General features: G+C 36.4%; 1 protein-coding gene across 2 annotated transcripts in view; it reads left to right on the top strand.

Moving 5' to 3' along the window:
• AK7 (adenylate kinase 7) overlaps positions 1-22,554 on the top strand; it is a 147,452-nt gene that overhangs the window by 103,999 nt on the left and 20,899 nt on the right. For both annotated transcript variants that reach the window (XM_001375254.4, XM_056811307.1), the window contains 3 exons: positions 2,986-3,121; positions 14,219-14,347; positions 14,576-14,644. In XM_001375254.4, coding sequence (XP_001375291.1) covers positions 2,986-3,121; positions 14,219-14,347; positions 14,576-14,644 — 334 coding nt within the window. The remainder of the gene's footprint in view (positions 1-2,985; positions 3,122-14,218; positions 14,348-14,575; positions 14,645-22,554) is intronic.

The raw sequence follows: 22,554 nt of genomic DNA, 5'->3' as shown, positions 1-22,554 counted from the left end.
TGAGGTACTTCACACTTCTTTGTTAAGCTTGCCTTTTGTGAGTTACTTGACCTTTTTGTGATTAATTCAACCTTTAAAGGTACTTAACACCTTTTTGTATTAAATCTAAAAATAGACCTAGCTTAAGGTTCTAGCTTTCACTATAAGGTATGAGTTAAGTACCTTCATTGTTCAGTCAGGAGTTTACAACTTTATCTTCCCCTAAAGTATGTCTAAGTATGGGTGGAGTAATTTTAAAGTTCCAAATACATTCCTAATTCTTGTTAGACCAAGTATCTCCATTGTTACAATAAGGAAATAGCTAAATAAAATCTTCTAAAGTACAGTCTGAGTAGTTTTTAAGATTCACAAGAGGAAACAATATGTACGTAAACTAGTACATACAAAATATGTACAAAGTAAATACAAAATAATTCGTACTAACACTAAGGGTGGAGATCAGGATTTGAACTGAGCTTTGAAGGGAAATAGGGTTTCTGAGAGGCCAATGAGAAGTGTGTGCCGTGTAGTCATAGGGATACCCTTTGTGAAAGTACAGAGATGGGAGATAGCATGTTATATGTGTGGAAAAACAGGAAAGCCAGTCTGGCTGAGTTGTAGAGTCCATGAAGGGAAGTCATACATGGTAAACCTATAAATCTTGGTTGGACCCAGATAGTTAAGGATTTGAAATACCAGCAGAGGAGTTTGTTTTTTATCTTAAAACCCATTGGAAGCCACTGGAATCTAATGAGCAGGAGAATGGCATGATCAGATCTATGCTTTGAGACTATCACTGTGGCAGCGAGGTGGAGTACTGATCAGAGAGGTACCAGACTAGAATCAGCAGAGGAAATTAAAAACCTCTTTCAGTAGTCTAGACAAAAGGTAATGAGTAGAAACTACAGTGACAGCCCTGAGTGGAAAGAAAAGAAACAGAGTGAGAGATACTGCAGTGGCAAAAACTACAAGATTTGACAACTGAGGGGACAGCTGGGTAGTTCAGTGGATTGAGAGCCAGGCCTAGAGAAGGGAGGTCCTACGTTCAAATCTGGCCTCAGATACTTCCCAGCTGTGTGATCCTGGGCAAGTCACTTAACCCCATTGCCTAGCCCTTACCACTTTTCTGCCTTGGAACCAATACACAGTATTGATTCCAAGATGGAAGGTAAGGGTTTAAAAAAAAAAAGATTTGACAACTGATTGAATGAACTGAGTTAGAAAGTGAAAAGTCAAGGATGACTGACTCCAAGGTTGTAAACTGAGATGTCCAGAAGGATGATAATACCATCAATAGATATTGGAAAATAGGGAAAGAAAGTGGGTTTATGGGGATAGTTAATAGTCATCTTAGAACTTAATGAGTTCAAGATATCTCAGAAACCCTTTGGGCTTCTATTTCTTCATCTATAAATTGTTACATGATAAAGTCCCATGCAGTTGCCCTTTTGAGCAAAGGACTACATGTAAAAGAAGGGATTCAATGAGTAGGTCTCTAAGTCCTTATTAGCTATAGATCCTTTGGTCTGGCTTTCAGTTCTAACTCTACTACTAACTCACTAAGCAAATCCATTCACCTCTTTGGACCTTTCTCTTTATATATGTAAATGACAAGATTGAAGATCTCTAAAGTCTCTTACAATTCTAACAGTTTGTGTTCATCTATGGCTTATTCTCTAAAAGTCATTGGGATAATATTAAACTGAGGAAAGGGCAACACTTAGGTTGTAAAGGAAGGATTTCAATAAGCAGCTATAATGGAAGGATATCATTGTAAGTATGAGAAAGAATATGAGCAAAAAATGTATCAAAGTGAGGCAAGACAGACCAAAAATAGGTGATAAGTAATCCATTAGAGCCAAAATGCAGAATGTGTAAAGTGTAAATAGTATAAAATGAGGTGTTTGAAACCACATTTTGGCAGTTTCTAGCTTTATAAATGAAGATTTTTAAGTAGAGAGATAATATGACCAATTCAGTGACTTAGGAAGATTACCCTGGCAAGAAAGATGAATGAAAAGGGGGAGTGACTATAGGTAGAAAGACTAGTCAGAAGGTTGTTATGGTAGCATAGGGTAAAAAATTACAAGGGCATCAACTAAGGTAATTATGGTAGGAATGAGACATTTAGGAAGAGATATCCAGCAGGTTGTTGGAAATTAAAGGCTAAAATTTTTGAGGGAGAGGCAGATGTTAAGGTACCAACATCGAAATCATTAAATAGAGATGATAATCAAAACGCAGAAAATGAATGAAAATGCTGTAAATGTAGAAATTTTAGGCTTCTGGGAGAGGTTATAATATTGTAATGGCTAAAAATGTGGCTACAGGATTTATGTAATATTGAACAATGGCCGCCAAGGAATTTACTTATGAAATTCCTAAAATGAAACACTCAAGTCAGAATAGAGTTTATGGAGGTTTAATCACACTGGAAGTAGAGAAAGGAGAGGGAGAGAAGGAGAGAAGAGAAAAGGGAAAGGGGCTACTCAACCTCTGACCAAGGCAGAGGGAGTTTTAGGCCCAAAGGCCCAGGTGGAAAGAATCAGTACTTAACTCACGTGACCGATCTGAAGGAAAGCTGTCTGCGGGCATCCTCCCTCTCCAAGCTCCTAACACCCACTCCCCTAGCTCTCTCCACAGGAAGTGAGCGAATCCTAGAGGCTGTTCCCTACCTCACTTCCTGTGTCTCACAAATCCAATGGTTGGCTCTAGCTTGGCTTAGGACAGCCCAGGTGGGCAGTTAGTTATTTCTGATTTGTCATTGACTAGCGCATGCCCGTGTAGTGTGGGTGTGCACAATTTTTGGGTGCTAGACCAAGATGGAGACTTTTAAAATTCACAATGCCAAGGGAGAAAATAGGGTAGAAGAGGGCCAGGAGAGTACCTTGGAAGACAGGTACTCTCCTGTTGTCCATGGAGAATTAAGATCACTTCCCCAAATGAATTTTTCAGAGAAAAACAATTTTCTTTCTCATCCTATTTGAACCCTCATGTGGTATCTAGGAGCTGCTTGTTACACCAAAAGAAGAACCAGAAGCAGAAGGAGAAGAAGACAATGATGATGATGAAGAAGAAGAAAACTTAGAAGATATTCAAGAACTCTTAGATGCAGTAAAAGAAAGCATGGAACAGAATGGAGGTAATGTGGAAGCATCTGAAATTATGTCTAAATTTGGAACTGTGCCCAAAGGGCTTAAAATGACTTCCTTTAAATGACCTAGCCCTATATAGCACTGCTGGATCTGTACCTCAAAAAGATAATAAGGAAAAAGACTTGTACAAAAATATTTATAGTCGCACTCTGTGTGGTGGCAAAAAATTGGAAGATGAGGGGATGCCCTTCATGGGGAATAGATGAACAAATTGTGGTATCTGTTGATGATGGAATATTATTGTGCTGAAAGGAATAATGAACTGGAGGAATTCCATGTGAACTGGAACTACCTCCAGGAATTGATGCAGAGCAAAGGGAACAGAACCAGGGACACTGATACACAATGGCACAATCAAACAAAATGGACTTCTCTACTAGCAACAATGCAATGATGCTATCCACATTCAGAGAAAGAACTGTGGGAATAGAAACACAGAAGAAAAACAACATTTCCTTAATCACATGGTTTGATGGGGATATGATTGGGGATGTAGACTCTAAATGATCACCCGAGTGCAAATATCAGTAATATGGAAATAGGTCTTGATTGATGATGCATGTGAAACCCAGTGGAATTGCTCATTGGCTATGGGAAAGGGAAGATAGGAGGAAAGGGAAAGAATATGAATCATGGAAACATGGAAAAATATTCTAAATTTATTAATTTTTTTAAAAAGAAAAAAGAAAATTGCACCTAGATCATAGCAAATTAATTTTATGTTAAAATTCTCCTTTTGAATAGTATAAATCTGTGAGCATTTTAAAATATCAGCTGGATCATTTTTCTCATATAATTTCTAGTTTTTTCATCTTTTAATCACATTCCCCCCCCAACATTTATGAATACCAATAAGTAATAACTTAAAAGTTATAACAAAAACAATAACAATGATAGCCTATATGTGACAATTTAAGGTTTGCAAAGTACTTTGCATACATTATTTTATCTAAGCTTCATAGAATCCCTGAGGTACTTTTATAGAATGAGAGAACTGAGACACAGAGGTTAAACAACTAACCCATAGTCACAGAGTAAATATTTAGGATAGTATTTAAATGCATGTCTTCCTAGTAATTTTAGCCCTCTACCCAACACTATCTCTTTATTTTTAAAGATTCTAAGTGGAAAACAGTAGTCAAGTTTTAGATCTAAAAACAAACTTTGGAAGAGCATAAACCAACCTTATGAGAACCTGTGAAAAATGTTTTCCCTCCCTGACCTTTCAAACTAAAAAATTTGATCATTGCAGTGATTTCCCTAAAGTGGGAACTTTATCCAACAGGACAGACTATAGCCATTTTATGTCTTCTCATCACTTGTGAATCTTGTTCATGTTTGGACATCACTTCATAGTAGATCCAAATAGATCTACCCACCTCTTTGGTCTTTTTATAGGCCAAGGATAATTGTGTGCTTCTTGTGTTGTATTTCTAAATCTAACTTTAATGCAGAGCTGGTTCATCTCCATTTCTGTGTTCGATTTCTTCCTATAAATCTACTTGAGTGAAATAGTCTTTATAAAACAGTTTGCAATAATGATGATCATGCATCCTTAATTATGCCTCCTTTTGGGCACAAGTCATTTTGGTAAAAGGATGCAGCTTGTTTATACCATTATATCAGGCCAGTGGTAATAATAATAATAATAGATATTTATACTGATTTGGTCCCATCCTGAAACTTGGGTATGTGTACCAAGCTTCTTTCAATGATTTTTCTGCCTAAAATCCCATGTTAAATATCATTTTACTGGAAACATGTACCATAAATTGTAATTGAGCCAAGACATATGAATGATACCCATCTGACAATCTGGTATAACTGGAAAAGCAATTGTTGGGGGGGCAGCTGGGTGGCTCAGTGGATTGAGGGCCAGGACCAGAGACGGGAGGTCCTGGGTCCAAATCTGACCTCAGACACTTCGTAGCTGTGTGACCCTGGGCAAGTCACTTTACCCTCATGGACTAGCCCTTACCACTCTTCTGCCTTAAAACCAATATATAGTATTGATTCTAAGACAGAAGGTAAGGGTTTAAAAAGGAAAGCAATTGCTGGAATGTTTATTAGGAAGTCAGAGGAAAGGCACAACTTCTTGTGTTAAAAATCATCTGTGATGGGGGGCAATTCAGTGGCTCAGTGGATTGAGAGTCAAGCCTAGAGATGGGAGGTCCTAGGTTCAAATGTGACCTCAGCTGTGTGACCCTGGGCAAGTCACTTAACCCCCATTGCCTAGCCCTTACCACTGTTCTGCCTTGGAGCCAATACACAATATTGACTTTAAGACAGAAGGTAAGTGTTAAAAAAAAAAAACAAATACCTCTGATGAATATTGAACCAAGTAGAGAACCATTGTAATTCCTCTGATTGTTTCCTTTCCTGATCCCTTTGGTTTTTAGAGCTCTCCCTTCTTTTCAAATGATGATGTATATATTTATCTATGTAAAGCATCTGTGGTAGAGGGAGAGAACACTTCCTTAAAGAAGAACACTTAATTTTCATTGGCACTAAAAGGAAGCCAGGCTTGAACAGCTGCTCAGGGCCCATGTCATCCGGGAAAACCAACAGATAGTGTTCCAAGTTTAAGCAGATCCAGCTCCTTTGGTCTACCCAGAAATGAGCAAGGTCTGAGTCTAATAATCTAGGTCCTGAGTCCCTTTTGTTCCTTCTGCACATGCAATGATAGAGCCCAGGATCTGACATTTTTCCCTCAGTGCCTCAGAGAGGGTTTGCTCTAGTCTAAAGATAGACTATATTCCCAACAATAATCATCTATTTGGTCTGTGTTCACTCTCATCTTACTGAGATTCTGATCTCTCTGACTTTCCAGATATTCACTTATATATAGATTAGAGTTTATTTACTGAATGAAATTGACAGTTGAAAGTACAGTATTTAAACTCTCCAACAGTTTAACCCAACAGCTCCTTTGAAAGTCTGTATTTTGGACTCCCCCATCCCAAACTTTTTGCATGATGCCCACATGCACTGCTTTATGAAGAGAAGCACTCTCCAAAACTCTTCCTTCAACGTCTCACACAAGGAGCTGTATTCTCACTGCCATATAGATCTTGACTGGGAAAAAATTTTTCCCTTTATTCTTCCTCTTGGTAACTACCCTAAAAAACAATGAGCTGATAGCAAGGGAGTCTGCCTCTCCACACTACTGTTCTCAGAGAACAGTATCAGTATCTTCAATAACTCCCAGGCCTATAGTATGTCCCTCCAGTGTTGCTTCCCTCCAGCCTGTCATGGGTACCTAGGCAGCTCATGTGCTGCCTCCTTGACATAAGACAAAGTGTAAGGCATGTTCACATGCATGTGCACACACAATTGCATATCTGCTGTCTTTTAAAAGCCCTGCCATGGCACTCAATACAACCCTGGCTGATCTCCCTAGCTGAGTCTCTCTTCCATTTATCATTGGTACTGAATAGAGAACCAAGAGGGAAATATTGGGCACAAACCAGAATGACATATTTACAAATTGCATTTCCTTAATAGAATGTTCTCTCTTTGAGGTCAGAATATGTCTTTGTCCCCCCAGTACCCAGTGCCTTAGGAAATGCTTCCCTTTTTTAAGATATCAAACATTATTTTATTTATTTCCCCATTTACATATAAAAACATTTCCAACATTTTTCAAAGAATATTGAGTCTCAAATTCTTTCCCTCCCACTTCCACCCAACACCTCTGCCCATCCTTGAGATGATGAGTAGTCTCATATAGATTTTACATGTGCAATCATGTAAAATATTTTTCTATATGATAGATTAAAATTAATATCCTCAAGTTCTTATTTTCCATAAAGTTTATTAATAATCACTTGAAATAAAAAGGAAGATAAGCATAGTTTTAAAGTCTCTTTCTTACTCTAAGTCTGACCATGTGTAGTTTGTCCTGCAGGATCCTCCGTCCATCTCACCTACCTGCTCAGGGAAGTAGTGACCCTGGTGGACTCCACCCACATCCTTTTATTTACATTCATGGACACCACTCTGGCATTTGAAAAATAATGAACTAGGTTGGCAATCCAGGAGGGGGAGGAGATGAAATTCAATTTACACAATTCCCACTGTAATCCTTTTGGAGACTAGTCTCCCCAATGGATCATTTAAACATAACTATCTTATACCTCTAAAGATCTTCTAGCTAAAAGTACATACAATATTGCACTTTCTAAGAGGAAATTATAATAGTTGTAGATAAGAGGGAAGTAAAAGAAGAAAACAAAAAATGATTGAAAGATGCATTGACAAAATTCCAATTAGGGGAAAGTCCCCTTTGGCATAAGAGTTTACATTCAGAATAAGTATATTCAATCCCAAAGTTCATTCTGGATCTTTTGATGCAGTGTGTGGCTTCTGCAGGCATCTTTAAGGCACCTTCTCCAAAAAGATCCAGACTTTCTTGATTCAGGGTGTTGGTAAATTTCTTTTCCTGAAATTTCTCCAAAATATTTTAAATCTTGGATTTTAGGATAATTACATAATCCCCCCTGAGGAGGGTGTTGACCAACACCACAATCACCCCGGGATACATGGCTGAGTTAAGAGGTATATGAAGCAATTGTCAAAAGAAAAATCAGTACCCCCCAAAAAATCCCAAATAAATAAAAGAATAAAAATTAAATTCTGGATGAAAAAAATAATAAAAATAAGATAAAATAAAAATCTTATGTATAAAATTCTGAGTAAAAAAAAAAAAAGAAGAAACCTATAACAGATTCTTGAATCATTAGCAAGGCCCAATTAAAGTGCTTTATGTCCCACAAGCCTGTAGGACAATTGCAGCAATATAGCATTTTACTCAGCAGCAGCCAGGACTACAGAAAATTGCCAAACTATAAGAGAGAAGGGCTTAGGTTTCAGCAGCGAATGGGGAAAATCATTCCCTTGTCTGATTTTATGTTCAATGTCAGGGATAGGGAAGCCAGAATAGCAGCCAAAATGGGAAGCTTGATAGAAGTGTGGCACAAGGAAGACCTGCGTCTGACATATGTCAAACAGCCACAACTTTGAACTCCAAACAAGTTCAAGTACCCTGTCTTGGCACAGAATCTTATCAATCCCACTGGGATTGGTTGGCCTCCTTGACTTTTGCCCTCCATGGCACTGTGCAGATAAACTTTGTGCTTCCTTGGAACTGTGCAGTGGCTCTTTTTTGTTCCCTTCTTCTGGAATCAGATGCAGTTATTAAGCAAAGACTCATAACATTTATCAACTCATAGCAGGTTTCTATAGTCTAAAGCTTTGGGATATTCATAGTTATTAGGGCTAATAGATACTGTAAACTTATCCTTCGAGTAAAAAACATCAATACTGGTTCCATGTACTTCAAGTACTACAAAGAATAGGAATAAAGAAAAATAATCAAATATCTGATTGCAAATATAAAGAAAAATAATAATAAGTCATAATTTCATAGTTCATATTCCATGTAACAATGTGTTAGCCAAGCAGAGGCTCAACACAAAGGTTTCTCAATCAAAAATGATATCAATTTCTCTTTTAACTTGGCCATGATGCACAGTGTGCATGTACATGATTTTTTCACCGTGTAAAAGCCTTTTTAAAAACAGTAGTACAGCAACTAATATAGATTCTAAGAAGTACCTAAATCCCCAAAATAATAAAAGCCCATTTTAGGACAACTGCAACCAAACCTGCTATCATTAGAATTCATATGAGTCTCTATAGCCACTTGTTCTGTGTTATTTAAGAAACCTTTGAAGATCATGGATATTTGTCACAAGTTCTACAGATTTAGCCAATCTTTCAACCTTGATTGAGATATTTTTAACAAAGTCTATTACTGCCATCATTCCAAAATTTGGCGAGAGAGCCCAGAAAAAACTTAATCTCTATACTGCTGATGTAAACCTTTTGGGTCTAAAAAATATCACTAAGAATCTAGATTATTTTGGTGGAAGGGTAGAATAAGCTTAAAAGTTATAAATATAAAGCTACTAGGCTTCACAGAAAAAATTCCCACCTCCCAGATGAGATTATAACCCATTTCAGGGTAACTAAGCCACGTGGCACCTCCCTCCCTCTGGTATGAAACTGTAACAGTGAAACAGACCTGTCTCCAATATGTCCTACCCTTATCCAACCTAAAAAAATGGAGAGGGAGGCAGGAAGGCCACATGGGGGAGAATTATTACTGGTCCCTGTGGCAGGCTCAGAAGTGGAGGCAGCAGCTTATCTATCTCCGCAAAGGTATGTCCATGAAAGCAGACAGAGAGCAAGAAGGGGCAGCTTTGCTAAAGTCAACCTATTCTATACTAAAAAACTTTCTCAAAAGAAAATTAAGCATTGTTTTTCTGATAGTAGTTGCCATTCTGTTAGATTAAAATTAATATATTCAAGTTGTTATTTTCCATAAAGTTTATTAATAATCACTTGAAATAGAAAAAGTAGATAAGCATAGATTTAAAGTCTCTTTCTTACTCTAAGTCTAACCATGTGTAGCTTGTCCTTCAGGATCCTCCGTCCTTCTCCCCTGCCTGCTTAGGGAAGTAGTGACCCTGGTGGGCTCCTCACACACCTTTTTATTTACATTCATGGACACCATGCTGGCATGTGAAAAATGTAATGTTGGCAATCTAGGAGGGGGAGGAAATGAAATTCCCTTTACACACATATTTAATTCTTTTGTGAAAGGAAACTCAGAAAAAATTTAAGAAAGTGAAAAAGCTTTGCTTTAGTCTCTGTCCAGATTCAGTTCTTTTGTTCTCAAAGTAGATGGCATTTTTTATCATGAGTCTTAGGATAGTTTTAGATTTATTGTATTGCTGAGAATAGCTATTATTCACAGTTATTCATTGTAAAGTATTCCTATTACTGTACAATATTCTCCTGATTCTACCTATTTCTCTCTGCCTCAGTTTGTAGAAGTCTTTCCAGATTTTTCTGAACTTCTCATGCTTGTCAATTCTTACAGCACAATAGAATTCTATTACAATCATATACTATAACTTATTCAATAATTCCCCATCCCTTTTTTTTCTCTTTAAGATATGAACCTAGTAATGGTATTGCTGGGTCAAAGAATATGTACTGTTTTATAGCCCTTTGGACATAAATCCAAATTGCTCTCATGAATGATTTTTCATTCATGTTCAGTTCAAAATTTCCCCAACATTGCATTAGTGTCCCTGGTTTCCCACATCCCCTCTAAGTTTTGTCATTTTCCTTTTCTGTCATAATAGCCAATCTATTATGTCTGAGATGGTACCCAGAATTGTTTTCATTTGCATTTTTCTAATTAATAGTGATTTAGAGCATTTTTTGCATGACTACAGAGAGCTTTAATTACTTCATTTGAGAACCGTCTGTTCATATCCTTTGACCATTTATCAATTTATCAATTGGGGAATGACTGTGTATTTGAGAAATGAGGCCTTTATTAGAGAGACTTTCAAAAAATTTTGCACCATTATGATAACTGTATTACTTTCCATCCTATTTAATCCCTATTTAGTTTCTGACCTCCTCCAATTTGCCTTCTTTTCTATCAGCTCCATACACACTCCCTACAACCTTCTCCTTCCTCCCCTATTTTCATGTAGAGTAAGATAACTTTCTATATTTAGATGATTGTATATGTTCTTCCCTTATTGACCCAATTCCAATAAAAGTTCACATCTTTTTCTCTCCCCCTCCCCTTCCATCTTCGTTCCACTGTGAATATTCTTTCATGCCCATTCTATTTTTTCCTTCCCCTTCCTCCCAATGCATTCCTCTTTCTAGTTCCTTAATTTAATTTAATTTAATTTTTCATATCATACCCATTATTTTATTCATACCTTTGCACTTTCTATATATACTCCTTCTAACTACCCTAATAATGACTAGAGTTACTAGAATCATCTCCCCATGTAGAGATGTACACAATTTAACTTTATTGAATATCTTTTGATCCTCTTTCCTGTTAACTTAGTTATGGTTCTCTGGAGTCTTGCATTTGAGAGTTAAATGTTCTATTCAGCTCTGTCTTTCCATCAGGAATTTTGAAAATCTTCTATTTCATTGAATACCCATTTTTTCTCCAGAAGAATTATACTGTACTCAGTTTTGCTGGCTAAGGAATTTTTGGTTGCAGTCCTAGCTCCTTTGCCTCTCTGGAATCATATATTCCAGATCTTCACATCCTTTAATGTAGAAACTGCTAAGTCTTGTGTTATCTTGACTGTGGTTCCATGAATTTTGAATTATTTCTCTTTGGCTTTTTGCAATATTTTCTCCTTGACCTGGAAGTCTTAGAACTTGGCTATAATATTCCTGGAAGTTATCTTTTTGGGATCTCTTTCAGGAGGCAATCAGTGGATTCTTTCTACTTCTATTTTGTCCTCTAGCGCTAGAATATCAGGGCAATTTTCCTTGATGATTTCTTGAAAGATGATGGATAAGCTCTTTTTTTTTTTTTATCATGACTTTCAGGTAATTCAGTAATTCTTAAATGATCTCTCCTGGATTTATTTTCCAAGTCAATCATTTTTCCCATGACATATTTCATATTTTCTTCTATTTTTAAATTCTTTTGACTTTGTTTCTTGATGTCTTGTGGAGTTATTAGCTTCTACTTGTCCAATTCTAATTATCTTCTGAGTTTGAGTCTAAGGTGTCTAAAGTTTCTTTTTTTGTTATTTGTTCATTCTCCTGCCTTTTCTTTTCTTTCCTCTTCTTTTCTTAAAAAAAAGGGGAGGGGGCAGCTGGGTAGCTCAGTGGATTGAAAGCCAGGCCTAGAGACGGGAGGTCCTAGGTTCAAATCTGGCCTCAGACACTTCCCAGCTGTGTGACCCTGGGCAAGTCCCTTAACCCCCATTGCCTAGCCCTTACTACTCTTCTGCCTTGGAGCCAATACACAGTATTGACTCCAAGATGGAAGGTAAGGGTTTAAAAAAAAAACACAAAAAACTGTTTAAGTTGGACTCTGTAACTGTGGCAAAGGGAACACTATTCCAAACTTCAGGTTCTTTGTGAGACTGCCTTCAGAGCTGGCACAGCGGATCTATCTGGTTTTAGTTTTTTCAAGATGGTATGATGTAAGAAGAGGTGCGTTTAATATTCTTCCAGCCTGTGCTTTGGTCTGTGAGTAACCCTAAGTACTCTTTTACTCCTTGGAACTTTAAACCGTGTTATCTGCTCCAGTATGCTAGTGCTCCCCCTCACCCTGTGACTACACTTCATAGCTGTGACCCGGTTCTTTGTATGGGCAATGGGACAAGAATCTTGCACTCAGGGACAATAAAGGGGAACATCTGTAATCTCCTTTTGAGCAGTTGTCTCCCCATTATTGTCTATTGCTGAGAGTTCCCAAAGCCTCATATGCTACTTCGGTTATGCCCAAGGCCTATTGTCTCAGTAGGGCCTTCCCTGGTATGCTACACTTCACCTTCATCCTGATGCATTTGATTCCTTCTGCCAGCCTTCTAAGTTGTTTTGGGCTGAAAAATTGCTACACCTGTATTTTCATGTGCTCTCTTGGCTCTCTTCCTCAAAAATCATTTCTTGAAATAGCTTACCATATCTACAGAGAAGGAAGCAAAATTAATAATTGGGTTTTTGAAAATACAAAAAGTTTTTTAAATCTTTTAATCAAATATTTAATGAATGCTCACAGTGTAGTAGATTTTTATGATATATAATTAATCGAGATTTCAAAAGGCTTACATCATGCTATGGAACAGTTTATCTTTGAAACAAAGGAGAAAAAGATAGCACTTTCATTGGATCTAAGGGAAAAAATAAAGAGGAATAATGCTTAAAAAGGTAGATTCTTGAGACCAACATCCTCACTGAAATTTGTTCACCAACCCCAAATTATCTATTTCAAGTGCTTCCTTTCTTCTGAAGAAGCTCTTTTTAGAGATAAACCTATGGGTCTTCTGTTCATAAGTCATAAAAGCATCCTAGGTGATAGACTGATTTTATGATTTGTGACTCTATTTGTATAATAAAATAATTATCAGAATTTTTTAATTGAAAATTTTTATTTAGTTAATTAATTTAGAAGATTTTTCCATGGTTACATGATTCACGTTCTTTCTCTTCCCTCCTCCCCCCCATAGCCAACAAAATTTCATTGGGTTTTTACGTGTATCATTGATCAAGACCTATTTCCATATTATTGATAATTGCACTAGGGTGATCATTTAGAGTCTACATCCCCAATCATATCCCCATCAACCCATGTGATTATTGGAATTTTTGCAAGTCACCCAATTGCCTTATATTTATTGGCTTTGAAGGAAGAATTTAAAACTCCCTCAGTAGAGTTTGATATTGATTGAAGTATGTTAGGTATGTTTCCAGAGAGATAGATCTTTTGACATAAATAAAGCTATTTGAAGATAAGACCACTGGATTCATTCCTCAAAATGTTACCAAAATATAAAGTAATCTCTAGGCAGGCAATATATATAGTTCCTTTTTTTGTTGTTGTTGTTCCAATCAACACTTTTTGAAGAAACATTCAAAGCAAAAGAGGAGTGCCAGAATTACGGCTAATATCTTGAGTATTTTCCCTGCATTTAAGCACACAACATTTAAAAATAGGTTTATTTAATAAAATAGTCTTGTAATATTTAATGAACAAAGACTCAATCATTTTGCATTTTTCTGGGGTTTTTTCTTTAAACCTAATAAAATTTATGGGAGGCAATATGACTACATAAATTTAAATAAATAAAATCATAGCTTTAGTCATTTTGTCTTTGGCAAAAAATTTAAATTATTCAAAAAATAATAATGTTGTAAAAGAGACAGTAGTAATCTAGCATATATGAATAAAATTTAGATATAGCAAAAACTAAAAGTGCTGTTTTTGTTGCTAGTAGAGTGAGATAAAGGATATATGAATAAGAAACTGCTAATTTGAAACTTCAGAATTCCTGAAAAGTAACCTGAATATATAGTTAATACTCTGTCATAGTCTTCAGTGACTTTGAAGCAAGAATTTAAAATTCCTACCTTCTAGGTTAAAATTCATTTCTTAAATATGCTAATCTTGATACTGTAATTTTATACATTAGACACCTGGGTACTTTATATGCAGCACATTTTATGTTTATTTTTAGGTCGCTTGGATGATCAATATGTAATTAGATTCATGAAAGAAAAACTAAAGTCTATGCCATGCAAAAACCAAGGTTATATTTTGGATGGATTCCCAAAGACCTATGATCAAGCAAAAGACTTATTTAATCGTAAGTGTCAGTATTCTTTTTGTTAGGGAAATGGTTAACTAAAAAAAAAATTTCAACCAAAACAAATAAGAGAAAATACTTCTTAAATACTAATCTATTTTGAATATATTTTATAAATAATTACTATTTTGAAGCATAAGTTATTACTGGATTTTAAAAATGAATTATTATGGTCATCCTCATTTTAAAATAAACATAAAATACAATTTATGGATTTTCTGTTATTAGAAGAAGAAGAGGAAGAAGAAGAAGAATCTAGAGGCAAAATTCCTCCATTTGACAAGTTAACCATCCCTGGTAAGTATCAAATATTTCCACAGGACTATTTTTAAAGGTATACTATTTATTATACCATTCACACCAGAAGAATAATTTTGAAATTTAAAGTGCAGCATTAGATCAAGAGGAAATTCTTCAAAATTAGGAAATGCATAAACATAAATATCAAAGGTTTTCAAAGTTCTCTTTATATAAAGCAATTTAAGAAAATGTGTATTTTTTCTTAAATAGGATTAAGAACTTTCTGTTATTAGGCCACAAGATAAAGGGGGAATCCCAACAGAGTTGGATTTCATATTTTCTCAATCTTGTTTGAACTGTTATAGAAAATCCCCTACAAAAAGCCTGACTTGTTTCTTTTTTTTAATATTTTCATCGAAGAGAAGAATGAGGAAATAGTAGTTGCTGACACAACTCTGCACAACTGCAAATGAAGCAGCTTGGGTAGTCTATGCTGTCATCCATGATGATTTTTTTTTTTAACAACTTGACTACAAAGATGCACCCGTGGAGTGATCATCCATTTCTATAAAAACATAGATCTTGGAAATATTGAAATTAGTAGCACTTTTCTTATACTTTGATTCAGTAGAGACGCCACTGTCAGCTTTACTATTTACTCTGTGAGGCAGATAGAAGATGTTAGGGTCCAGGTTTTCGCCCACCACCAAGGAAGACCAAAAGACAATGCAATTAGCAGGAGGGCCATTTATTGAACTGATGTGCACCAGCAGCACACACCAGGGGAGCTCTGCCATAGATTTCCAATTGTAGTCTGGGGATACTGGAATATATATTCCCTCCAGCATGCATGCCCCCTCCCCCCCCCCCGTCCCTGTCTGGTACACACCATTGTTGGAATGTTTGCCAGCATTTATGGTCCCTAAGCTCTTATCTGGGACCTACTGCTATTGGGACCTTTGACATATTAACTTCCAAGGCCAGGCAGTTTTCCTGCTCCCTTAAAGACAGTATCTATTAGATCCATTTTTCATTTAAAATATCCAAAACACAAAGAGGAAATAATAACTCATGTTTGTGTAGCACTTTAAGACTTACAAAGTGATTTCCTTATAACAATTCTGTTTTATTTATCTTTATCATGAGCCTAATAAGCATAAATGCATCAGTTCAAGCAATGAAATATTCAAATCTGTCATCTATTTGCCTAGTGGCATTCTGTTTTCAGTGTGATTCTTTTCACAGCTGCTATTTTAGATATATGACCTTAAGACTATGTTAATATAAAAAAAGACAAATTAAATTTTAAAAAATTAATGGCTCCATAATTCCAAACATTCAAATATACCTTCTGGAGACATTCTAAATTTTTGATTATCTGATTATTTATTAACTGGATTTTTAAATTCTTAAATAATTTTTAATTATAAAAAGTCTAGATTCTATTAATTTGGATTTAAGTGTTAAATGTAAGCTAATATGTTATTATATATATTAAACAAACTTAATTATGGCAGTTTTAATACTATCTATATGAACTTGAAAATTTTTTCAGTGAGTTGATACTTTGGTCCTGACTTCAGTTTCTCCACTTTAAAAATGAAATGTTAGGTCAATATGACATACTTTCCTTCTGTAATATATGAAGCTGTGTACCTGTTAATAACATTAGTGAACTTCCAAAGATAAAGGAAGTGAGGCAACAAGGAAGATACAGATTTTCTAAAGAATTACCTAAAGGAGAAATAAAATACATAAGAGAGAGAAATCTATTAATTCTTAGGTCATATCTAGATGGGACAGGAATCAGAAAGATATAAGTTCAAATACCATCTTAGATACTAGCTATGTGACCCTTGGTAAGTCACCCAGTCTCTGTTTACCTCCTTTTCCTCCTCTGAGGTAAATAATAATACCTATCTTTCAGGGTGGTTGTGAAGATCAAATGAAATAATAGATATGGTGTATAATTGAAAATCTGTTACCCTACAAAAGAACCACATACTTCCTATAGACAAGGGATATTAGGCAGTGATGTAAAAGGTTCTGGCCTCTTTGGCTCCCTATCAGCATAGTGACAGTGGTGAGTGGGGATTTTGAAATGGGCTAATCAGCCATGGGCACATGGTCTTTATTTTGTATCCTCTTTATTCCTTGATTTCTAATGATCATTAATAAATCCCTTAAAATATAATATTTTCATTATTTGAGATTAATTTTAAATTTTACATTGATGGCAACCACTAGTTGGAGAAGAACTTCTCAATTTTTTTTAAGATAGTCTAAATTTTTTTTTAAACCCTTACCTTCCATCTTGGCTCCAAGGCAGAAGAGTGGTAAGGGCTAGGCAATGGGGGTCAAGTGACTTGCCCAGGGTCACACAGCTGGGAAGTGTCTGAGGCCAGATTTGAACCTAGGACCTCCCGTCTCTAGGCTTGGCTCTCCATCCACTGAGCTATCCAGCTGCCCCCTATAGCCTAAATTTTTAAGCCATGTTTCTCCTGCCAAGGCTTTTCACCCACCCCACCCACCCACCCTCAGAAACTCTGAGAGAACTCCGAACTCTCTTTGGAGCTTCTGCCTTATTTCTTCAGTTCCTACTTTTTGCCTAGTCACCCTCCCTAAGGGCCTGACTATTTTCAGTTTGAGGACTCTTGCCCATCTGCTTGAGCCCATGTTTGTGTTCCTTGTTACTTGCTGCTGCTTGCTGCTGCTCCTGCTCCTTCTCAGGCTCCTGATCTTCTTGATCCCAGTCAATCATCCTCCTGCTCCAGCTCCAGCCCCAGATCTCTGGCCCCCAGCCCTGACCACTGTTGTTGGTCCTGCTGGGCTGCTGGTAGCTGTCACTGTATCTTCGAAATTCACAAACTTGGAGGCACTCTCCAGGCAGCAGCTGGTAAAACCCAGGGTGTATTTTCCTTAGGCAATGATTAGATTCCTAAATCCCTTTCCACATGGCTGGGAAATCAAACTGTTCCCTAGCATTTTACCTGGGGGAGGGGGGTGAGGGTAAGGGTAAGGGAAAAAGGAAGTTACTCTTCCAAACAGGAAGTAAATTACAAGCATGGCATACTCTTATGAAAGAACAGTACCTTTCCTATTTCAAATAGCTTCTACCACTCATGAGTACACTGATCCTTTCATTTATCTTGCCTGAGATTCAGGGAAGAAATTCATCTCCCTACAATCCTTTGCAATTTGGGCCTGCCCAGATTCATCCAGTTTGAGATTCCTCAAACCTATGTTCTCCATTGCTATGGGAAATCCCAGAGCCCTGACAAAAGGAATCTGAATGGATAGAGAAAGGAACTTTAAAGAGACTGGAGATAAAGATTTTAAACCTTTTTAGATTCTGTTGTTTTATGAAAGTCTCTGTATTTTATTGTATTTTGCTGATGGTTTTGTTTAAGATTTAATTTTGTTGTTTTAAGTTCATATATTAATGTATCCAATACTATTCTGTTATACTGAATCAGTTTAATCTACTGTGTTTTAACTATTATATATATTCTGTTACCTTTCCCCTATGACTACTGAAAAAAATATTGTAAAATATTATAAAAGCCCATAAAGTTTTTTTTCCATTTTGCATTTGTTAAATGTCACATAGATGATGGATGGACTCAACCTGGCTAACAACCCTTAGAGAATTTAATAAGCTAAGAATTTAATTGTAATGTTAAGGGGTATTCAGAAATAATTTGTTAACTAGTGTTTTCTGAATAGATGATTTAAAAAAAATATTTATATTATAAAGAATGTTGTGTTAAAGGTAGAGAAACAAAGAAATGTTCCTACCAAGGTGCATATGTGAAGCAGGAAGCTAAAAAGAGGTCCTGCAAAACTCTTCAGTTTAATTTACTTCCACTAGAATAATCTAGATTTCTTGGTGATATTCTAGACCCAAATAAGTTTTACTTTGATTTATTTGCCAAGGTTGAAATATTTATTATGTCTGTAAAAATTATGACAAATATCCATCAGTTAGTAGGTTTTTTTGGTTATAAGCAACTTATATGAAATATGATAGTGTGCTTTTTTGCTATTGTAATTAACTGGGCTATTGTGAATTTGGGGGACTTTGGTACTTCTTTGAATGTGCATTATCTACTATGTTACTGTTTTATTCTGAAAATCGTTTGTACTCACACAGTGGTTAAGTTAAAAACTAAATGCATCTCATTATTTTGGTGAGAAAGCTTTGTATTCTATCTCTCCTTGGCTGACAGTGTTTCACTGATTGTAAGCTATATATTTTTGATCTTTAAAACTTTTATTATTGTTTTTGCTTGCATGTGCAAAATATACTATTTCAGTTTTATTTTTCTCTCCTTTTTGTATTTAAAGCACATGTCAACAGTATTGAGAAGATTTTTCTTTAACTTTTTTATTTTGCAGTAATATAAGTTTAAAATACATTTGTTCTAATATTAATGCATACTCAAAAAGCTTTAGACTATAAAAATGATGCTATTGATTATTTGAAAAAATAATGGGACTTTGCTTAATGATTCTGTCTGATTCCAGGAGAAGGAAATACAAAAAGAGCCATTGCATAGTACCAAAGAAGCACAAAGCTACTTGCATAGTGCTAATCGAGCACAAGGTCAAAAAGACCAAACCAATCCTAATGACATTCTGCGCAAAGAGCAAAAGGACTTGATCATGTATGAGACTCGAGGTTGCAGCTGTTTAACACGTGTTAAATGCAGGTCTTCCTTGTGCCACACACTCTATATCAAATATATAACATTGATTATTCTGGCTCCAACCTGGCTCCTATAATCTAGTCCCTATTCTGTCTTTCATTGTGTGGCAAAACTTTCTGTAGTCCTGGCTGCTGATTTGGAAAGTTCATTATAGAAATTACTTTAATTGGGCCTTGATTCAAAGACCTGTTATAGGTTTATTTTTCCTTTACTTAGAATTTTTACATATAAGACTTTGATAGTCTATATTTCATCCAGAAGCTATCTTTTCTTTTTTATTTGGATTTTTTTTTATGTCTTTGATTTCTCATGCCAATTGATTCTTATACCTCATAACTCAGCCATGCATTCCTAAGCAATCCCTGTGTTTTTCAATACCCTCTTCAGGGAGGAATGTATAATTATTATTATTCTAAATTACAAAGTTTACATTCTTTTTTTTATTTAAATTGATTTATTTAGTCAATTTATAACATTATTTCTTGGTTACAAGAATCATATTTTTTCCCTCCCTCACCTACCCCCATCCTTCTCATAGCTGACATGTAATTTCACTGGGTATTACACATGTCCTTGATCAAAACTTATATCCATGTTGTTGGTGTTTGCATTAGGATGTTCATTTAGAGTCTACATCCCCAACCATATCCCCTTGACCCATGTATTCAAGCAGTTGTTTTTCTTCTGTGTTTCTGCTCCCACAGTTTTTCCTCTGAATGTGGATAGTGCCTTTTCTTGTAGATCCCTCCAAGTTGTTCAGGATCACTGCATTGTCACTAATGGTGAAGTCCATTACATTCGATTGAACCACAGTGTATCTGTCTCTGTGTATAATGTTCTCCTGGTTCTGCTCCTCTCACTCTGCATCAATTCCTGGAGGTCATTCCAGTTCCCATGGAATTCCTCTAGTTTATTATTCCTTTGAGCACAATAGTATTCCATCACCAACATATACCACAATTTGTTCAGCCATTCCCCAATTGAAGGGCATCCCCTCATTTTCCAATTTTTGGCCACCACAAAGAGTGCAGCTATGAATATTCTTGTACATGTCTTTTTCCTTATTATCTCTTTGGGGTGCAAACCCAGCAGGGCTATGGCTGGATCAAAGGGCAGACAGTCTTTTAGAGACCTTTACATTCTTTTTGAGAGTAATTTTAGTTTAAGAAACATGCTACGTCTCCAAATCCAGAAATGAACTGTTTGGAGAAGGCACCATGAAGATGTCTCCACAGACCACATACTGCACCAGAAGATCCAGAGTGAACTTTGGGATGTGGTGATTTGAACTGTGTGGGGTTGAATGCATTTGTTTTGTATGTATACTTTTATGCCAAAGGGGACTTCCCCCAACTGACTTTTTGTCAATGTGCCTAGCAATCATGGGTTTGTTCTTTTCTCTTTTATCCCCAGATTACTGTAATTTAAAAGTTGATTATGTTAAGTGATCAAATTGGGAGACTAGCCCCCTCCCAAATTGATCATCAGGGGGGAATGTATAATTGAAAATCTGTTACCCTAAAAAAGAACTACATTTCCCGGGAGCCCTGACTTCCTATAATTACATACTTCCTGTAGACAAGGAGATATTAGGCAGAGACATAGAAGGTTCCAGCCTCTTTGGCTTCCTGTCAGCATGGTGACAGTGGTGAGTGGGGATTTTGAAATGGAGTAATCAGCCATGGGCATGTGGTCTTTATTTTGTATTCTCTTTATTCCTTGATTTCTAATGCTCATTAATAAATCCCTTAAAATATAATATTTTCATTATTTGAGATTAATTTTAAATTTTACAATGGTAAATAAATAGTAAGCTAGGGGAGCTACAAAGATAGATAAGGCACAATCTCAGCCCTCAAGGAACTTATTCTCTAGGTAGAGGACCACAATAAACACATACTTAAAAAAAATATACAAAATAGAACATAGTAACTGTATAACAAACCAGAAACAAAATGCCACACAAGAACCAAGAAATGAAAAATCATTTCTGATAAAGGTAAAGAAAACTAATACTAGGTGGTATCATTTAGCAGTATCTCTATGTGAATTCATTCATTTTCTCAAACCTCAATCTCTGAAGGCCAGGCAGTTCAATTCTTAACTTAAGGTAATTATTCCCAGGTCTCTGAGGCATTTATCTGGTCTGGGACCTATCTTTTGTTAAGGCTCAAGGGAGAACTCTACTCTTTATCTATAAGCAACAATACAGCCTTCTCAAGCACATGCCCTTTTGTCCTTGTTAGATACTTCATTTTTGGAATGACCTGGCCTACAATAAGGTAAGAGCCAACGAAAACCTGATTGAGATGATGTAAATTTTTCTAGCTAAAGACTGCTGGAGAAAGCTGTGTTGAGGCTGCAAGTTGAAAGCTATTGCAATAACCCATGCAAGAAATAATGAGGCCCTAAACCAGTGAAACTTAAAGACTGAGTGACCAAACTGCAACCCTCAGCTGCATGTGAGCCCACCACCTTACCCTAAGCAGGGGAGGGGAGAAGTGCTTCCATTGAGCTGCTGGGCAGAGGGACAGATGATGGGAGAAATGTCTGCAGATGAGTGGAGAGGGGGAGGGGAGCAGCCCCTCTGGCATGCTCTGGCATGCATACCAAAGCTTTGCCAACACAGCCCTAAACCAATACAACTATTCTGGAGAACAATATGGACCCAAAGGACAATAAAACTATGTGTACCCTTTGACCCAGAAATATCACTACTGGCTATGCATCTCCAAGAGATCAGAGATTGGGGGAAAAGATATACTTGTTCAAAAATATTTTTAGGAGGGGGCAGCTGGGTGGCTCAGTGGATTGAGAGCCAGGCCTAGAGAGGGAGGTCTTAGGTTCAAACCTGGCCTCAGACACTTCCCAGCTGTGTGACCCTGGGCAAGTCACTTGACCCCCATTGCCTAGTCCTTACCACTCTTCTGCCTTGGAACCAATACACAGTATTGACTCCAAGATGGAAGGTAAGGGTTTAAAAAAAATTTTTTTTTTAGGAGCTCTTTTTATAATGATAAAGAATTGGAATGTTAGGTGTTGTACATCAGTTGGGAAATGGCTAAACAAGTTGTGGTATATGGTTGTAATAGAATACTACATTGTGCCATAAGAAATGAACAGGATGAATTCAGAAAAACCTGGAAAGACTTCTTTGAACTGAAGTGAAATTAAGTGAGCAGAACCAAGAGAACAGTGTATATAGCAACAGAAATATTGTATGATGATCAGCTATGAAGGATTTAATTATTTGCAAAG

This window comes from Monodelphis domestica, chromosome 1, assembly GCF_027887165.1.
Source record: "Monodelphis domestica isolate mMonDom1 chromosome 1, mMonDom1.pri, whole genome shotgun sequence".
Lineage (NCBI taxonomy): Eukaryota > Metazoa > Chordata > Mammalia > Didelphimorphia > Didelphidae > Monodelphis > Monodelphis domestica.
Note: the sequence above shows the minus strand (reverse complement) of the source record. Positions and strands in the feature narration are given on the sequence as shown.